Source organism: Cucurbita moschata, unplaced genomic scaffold, assembly GCF_002738365.1.
Source record: "Cucurbita moschata cultivar Rifu unplaced genomic scaffold, Cmos_1.0 Cmo_Scf00028, whole genome shotgun sequence".
Lineage (NCBI taxonomy): Eukaryota > Viridiplantae > Streptophyta > Magnoliopsida > Cucurbitales > Cucurbitaceae > Cucurbita > Cucurbita moschata.
Window position 1 is genome coordinate 2,156,582 of NW_019268544.1, and position 6,070 is coordinate 2,162,651.

General features: G+C 37.8%; 2 protein-coding genes across 2 annotated transcripts; one reads left to right on the forward strand and one right to left on the reverse strand.

The window, feature by feature from the left end:
* Positions 1 to 2,014: 2,014 nt before the first annotated feature.
* LOC111463103 (peroxidase 51-like) lies at positions 2,015 to 3,639 on the forward strand. Its single transcript, XM_023106918.1, has 4 exons — positions 2,015 to 2,282; positions 2,372 to 2,572; positions 2,761 to 2,926; positions 3,030 to 3,639. Exons 1-4 carry the CDS (start codon positions 2,070 to 2,072, stop codon positions 3,434 to 3,436), a joined length of 987 nt encoding a protein of 328 aa, XP_022962686.1. The 5' UTR covers positions 2,015 to 2,069; the 3' UTR covers positions 3,437 to 3,639.
* Positions 3,640 to 4,215: 576 nt separating this feature from the next.
* Positions 4,216 to 5,912, reverse strand: LOC111463449 (scarecrow-like protein 32). Its single transcript, XM_023107386.1, has one exon. It carries the CDS (start codon positions 5,674 to 5,676, stop codon positions 4,366 to 4,368), a length of 1,311 nt encoding a protein of 436 aa, XP_022963154.1. The 5' UTR covers positions 5,677 to 5,912; the 3' UTR covers positions 4,216 to 4,365.
* Between the last annotated feature and the right edge of the window lie 158 nt (positions 5,913 to 6,070).

Below are 6,070 nucleotides of genomic sequence, written 5' to 3' on the forward strand. Positions count from 1 at the left end.
TTTTTTTTTTTTTTTTTTTTTTTTTTTTTTTTTTTGTAAAAAAGTATTTTAAAAATTGTAAATAAAAGAAGATTCCCCAGACAAGTTGACACCTTCGATTAGACAGACAATAACGTGGGAAAAAGGTGACAGCTAGGCATAAACGCGTGTCGGATTTCATCGATCATTAGAGTTTACCGTTAAATATAACGCTCCTCTGTCCTTCTTAATGCATCTCTTATTCATTCCAAATTTCAAATTAAAAAAAAAATAATATATATATATATATATAATGAAATTTAGATCCAACATAATTAGATATTGAATTAATTAACAAAGGCCAGAAGATAAAGCAAGTGACAGGAGAGTGTAATGTTTGTGTTTGTGTTTTAAGAATTAGATATTTAGAAACGGATACGTGGTTAAGATGTCACGTTAACACTAGTGTAAAAATTACTCAATCAATGGGACCACATCAATATGCATGACTTTTCGAGGAAAAAGAAAAGAGACCCATTTAAAAAAAAGTTTTGGTCTCTAATGAAAGTTGGTTAACCTTTAAATGCGTAATTGCGTGAATCAAATTGTCAAACTGTGAATGTTTGCTGAATCCATCACACTTAAATGTGTGAGAGAGTTCTCTTATTTATAATCATAATACAGAAATTTGTTAAATTACAAATAATATGGAAATGGCAAAAAAATGAAAGAATAATAAATGAATACAATATATTTGTCTTTAATAAAAGGGCAAATATGGTAACCCATGTAAGGCAAATATAGATATTTGCCTTATAATGAACGGTCAACTATCCTTAACACAAACAAAATATGAAAATGAAAGGGAACGAAGAGAAATTGCTTCACTCGTTAAACAATGTTGGAAATAGAGATTATAATCTTCCTCCTTATTTTCGCCCAATTTTTTCCCCTCTTTTAATGTTTAAGTAAATATGTTAAATTTTTACCGTTTAAATTTAAAATTTTTAAATTGATATTAGTATAATATTATATTTTTGCTTAAAAAAAAAAACTAACTGATTTATTAAAATGTCTTTTGGTTTATGTAGAGACGTAATGATAGGTGGTCTTAATAGGAACAAGAACGAAAAAACTTTTATATTGTTACTCAATTCTATGCCTCTTTAACTCCAATTCCATCGTCACGTTTGATAAATAAAATAATAATAATAATAATAATAATAACAATAACGTTCCTCACATATAAATATATGAACTAGTTATATATAGTTTTGACCAACAAATAAAAAACTTCGAATTTTCTCTATCTTACATTATTGAACTAAAAAATTAAATATCGTTTCTTAGTATTCAAAAATACATTCAAATATCATCACTCTCATTTCAACGTGCAATGTAGTATATTTTTAAATGCATGTCAAACACATTTCATTGTAAAATATTAAAATATCATATAAGACTCGAGGTAATGTATACATATAAATATCATTTATCAACTTCATAAGTACAAAACTATAAAGTATATAAAGTATATTAGTCGAAGGGGTGACAATACATGTATTATTATTTTTTTTTTAGTAAGTGCTTGCATTTTATAGCCATTTTGTATGCATAATATGAGTAGTCATTTAACAACAATTATGTTTACATTGAGCACGACAGCACGTCTCACCCAATTGACTTAGGAAATACCCAAATAATTATAGACATGTAGCTGGCAAATAAATTTAGAATAATAGCTCAAAAAATTCCATTTACAACATCTTTCATATTGAGCCCAATTTATATTCCCTTTCTCTATATATATGACTTGTCTATTATAATATTCAAACTATCAAATAAATATTTTTGACTTTATAGTTTTTAAATTATTGATATACATGTATATGCAACCATATATAAATGTCTTCAACCCCTACGTTAAAAAATGATTAATATGATAATATATCTGAACTAATTAAGATATATAATTTCGAGTTAAAAATAAAAATAAAATAAAAAAAGGTTTGGAATTTTTGTTCAACTGGACGCCTATATAAGCCTACTGCTCCACCATTAATGCCGCTCATCCTCTGTTCTTCCCTTTATTGATCTTTCTTTTTGCTCAAATGGGTCGCTTTAATCTTCTTGTTGCGCTGTCTCTTCTTTCCCTCTTCGTCTTCCCTTCTCCCTCTGTCGCCCAACTCCGACAAAACTTCTACGCCGACATTTGCCCAAATGTCGAAACCATTGTCCGCAACGAAGTCACTAAAAAATTTCAGCAGACTTTCGTTACTGTTCCTGCCACTCTCCGTCTCTTCTTTCATGATTGCTTCGTTCAGGTCATTTTCTATGATTTGTTTCAATTCAACCGTGTTTTTTTGTGATGGGAATTGCAGAGTTTCATTATTTTGATTCTTTTCGTATTTAGGGATGTGATGCCTCAGTGATCATTGCTTCCACCGCATCCAACAAGGCGGAGAAGGATCATCCCGATAACCTGTCGTTGGCCGGAGATGGATTCGACACTGTCATCAAAGCTAAAACCGCTGTCGACGCCATCCCTCAGTCCCGAAACAGAGTCTCCTGCGCCGATATTCTTACTATGGCCACTCGGGACGTCATAAAACTGGTACTTAACATTTGTTTTTAAAATTAACCCTGAGAATTATTAAAAGGGAGTCGTAATTTTAGGAATTTATAACTAACGAATACATCTCTATTGATGATAAGAAGAATCTTGTGAACTCTGAACTCAAAATTATGTTTAGTAATGTTCCAAAACTGCATCTAATTCAAATGGGTTGGAATTAATTGCAGTCGGGCGGACCGTCGTACGCGGTGGAGCTGGGAAGATTAGACGGGCTAGTTTCTAAAGCCTCCGACGTGGACGGTAGACTCCCAGGGCCAACATTTAATCTCAACCAGCTCAATTCTCTGTTTGCTGCTAATGGGCTTTCGCAACAAGACATGATCGCACTATCAGGTAAACGTGGATCTAATTAGAATCTGACACGTGTAAGACACCCGTGAACACTTTGTCGTGGAGCCCTTGTTTTGTTGTTCTGACTGTCTGAGTAAAATGGCAGCGGCTCACACGCTTGGATTCTCGCACTGCGGGAAGTTCGCAAATCGAATTTACAGTTTTGCCCCGGGGAATCCAGTGGACCCTACACTAAACAAAACCTACGCAACTCAGCTACAACAAATGTGCCCGAAGAATGTGGACCCCAGAGTGGCGATCAACATGGACCCAATCACGCCTAGAACATTCGACAACATATACTTCAAGAACCTCCAGCAGGGAATGGGTCTGTTCACGTCGGACCAGGTTTTGTTCACGGACACGAGATCCCGACCCACGGTGGACGCATGGGCCGGCGATTCCCAGGCCTTTAATAAGGCGTTTGTTGACGCCATGACGAAGCTGGGGCGGGTGGGCGTGAAGAGCGGTAGAAACGGGAACATCCGACGCGACTGCGGTGCTTTCAACTGAAACGACAAATAGCCTCACCTCGTATTACATTAACGACGTGTGTATAGCGGATTCGACACGACAGGATGAGCTGATTGGCGGCGGAATTGAGAATGAGTTAATAAAATGAGGGATTTGTTTTACTTTCATTGCGAATGTAATTAGGATTTAATTTTAATAAAGTAGTAATACACAGCTGTGTCCAACACACATGTTTAAGCAAATGTGCTATTGGTCGCTACATTTCTGTTTTTTTCTATTTAAATCGTATTTGACTTTGTTTTTTTTTTTTTTTTTTTATGATTTTAAGAAAGTAAATATTGTTTTTGCTTCCACGAATTTGCCATCTTTGATTTTAAATTCTATTAAATAAAATTTGTAAGAGTTTCTAAATAAAGAATTAAATATGATTTTTAAGAATTGAAATTGGATAAATTCCAATATTAAGTGGGGTTGCAGAGGATATGGGCCTGGTTAGGTAAGTGCGGCCCAATGGACATCCGTCCCATAAAACTTAAATATCAAACATATCTGACTTATCAATATCACTGAAATTTATTACCAACATAAAATGGTCTTAATTTTTAGAACAATTCTAGAAGTAGTGAATTATTTTAGAGATACTTGACACCTGCGCAAAACGTCGAGAGTTAGTGCTTAACTCTAGATTCTCGACTTCCTGTATTTTTTAGTTATCTTAGATTGCTACTTCGATTCTAAGTTATTTCTACGTTCTTTTGAGCGGACTTCATGAGTAAATGACCATTCTATTCTACAAAATATGAAATCTTTCTTGCAATATGATACGAAAGAGTGAGCTTCACAAATATGAACTCCAAATTTTGTTTTCGAGGATCAATTCAATATCTTTCTCTTGTAACTCCCTAATAAACCTAAATCAAATTTAAACCCTAAACCCTAAATCTCAAAATACTTAGCTGTTAAATTAGTTAGCAAGGTACCCAAGCCGTGGCGAAAACGACGTCGTGGCCCTTCCATGTGAGGAGGAGGTGGTCGTCTTCCTTCTTCAACCCCCATCCCGCTGCATGCTCGTCGAGCATCGTCTTCACCTCCGAAACCGCGTCGTCTCCGAACCCAACCCCTCGGAATTTGGAGTTCAGCATCCGTTGAACCCACCGCGTCTTCGGCTCCAATCGTTCCACTCTCTCAATCCCCTCCTCAGCAATCACATTCTCAATCTTCCGACAAATCCCGGCCTCGTACCATTCCCTCTGCTTGCTGTTCCTCGGAAGAATCGAATCCATCGAGTCGTACGGTATCCATAAGTAATTAAACGCCGATCTCAATCGACTCACCATTTTACTCGCCGTGAAATCGGCTTCCTCATCGACTAGAATCACAATCGCTGGCTCTAAGCTTCGGATTTCCTTGAGAAACATCGAACGAGTTGAAGACGACATGTCGAAATTGGGAGATGGGTTTGGGTTTAATGTTTCTTCAGGGATGTAATGGAGCATCATGTGACAGTTTAAAATCAGCGCTTCCTTACTTTCGGGTCCGTAAATTAAATTTTGCACTCGAATTTCTTGGATTAAATTGGAAAATCCATCGGTGTAGCAAGACTCCACAAATCTAAATTCCATTCTCACGTTTTTTGACCTTGCAAAATTCACCAATTTCGCTCCTAATTCCTCGTACGACAGCTCGAGCAAGGGCGGCGCGTGTTTTACGACAACCGTGGTGAGTTTGAGTAGAGGGGGGAACTCGAAACGAGTAGCGATAGCGTCGATGAGAGTGGGGATTTGCATGCAATGCATCAAGCTGAAATCGACGACATGGACGGCAGAGTAGCCTTCGATGGCGTCGAGAATCGCCGCATTTGCAGTCGTGAAGCCAAAGCGGTACCAGGGGGTTAAGTCGACGAAGGTGGCGAGGTCCATGAGGGAGAAGGAGTGAGTAGTGAGGGAGGAGGTAGCTGCGGTGGTGATGGCAGCGAGGATTTTACAGCTGCCAATGTTGGCAGCGCGTGTTACAAGAGCGCGTAGGAAAGCAGAGGCAAGGCGTTGGTTGGAGTCGCCATCAGGAGTGGCAATGTTGTTGAGGACCCAAAGGATTTGTTGGGCGAGAGTAGCGTCGTTGGATTCAATAGCGTTGGCGCAGTGAACCAACAAGCGTTCCATGCAATTGGCGTCCTCACCCAACCAAGTTCCCAAAGCTTTGGAGGAAGAAGAAGAAGAAGACGCGAACAATCCAGGCCATGGGCGGCGTCGAGGGACTGTAATTGGGCTTTGATTATTCATGGTTTGGTGCAAGCTCGGTGGAGTGTGTGGGTGAATCGAATCATGGAGACAAAACAAACCCAGAAAAGGAATTGGGATTCAGAAATCAGCTTTATTCATAGGAACAAAAAGGGGTGGTCAGAACAGATTGTAATCTTATATGCCTCACTCACGGGCCATCATCATAACCAAATCATTTTATCCACGTTCTTTTTACTCTGTTTTTCACCCATTTATTGTGTGTAAACCAATGAAACAGGGGAGGGGTTCAAGCCCTGCACCCTTCTCTAGGCAATGCCTTTTCACGTTCCGCCACTTTCAATCCAGGGACCATTTGTAGATATTCAGACAGAATTATACAATATTTGTTAAATACTGGAACCATTTTAATTCCTTTTTTTTTTTTTTTTTTTTC

Excerpts from the sequence above, each read along its gene's own strand:
- LOC111463449 (XM_023107386.1), bottom strand. The coding sequence starts at position 5,676 with ATGAATAATCAAAGCCCAATTACAGTCCCTCGACGCCGCCCATGGCCT.
- LOC111463103 (XM_023106918.1), top strand. The coding sequence starts at position 2,070 with ATGGGTCGCTTTAATCTTCTTGTTGCGCTGTCTCTTCTTTCCCTCTTC. Across the intron at positions 2,573-2,760 it reads CTCGGGACGTCATAAAACTG|TCGGGCGGACCGTCGTACGC; the intron begins GTACTTAACATT and ends AATTAATTGCAG. Across the intron at positions 2,927-3,029 it reads AGACATGATCGCACTATCAG|CGGCTCACACGCTTGGATTC; the intron begins GTAAACGTGGAT and ends GTAAAATGGCAG.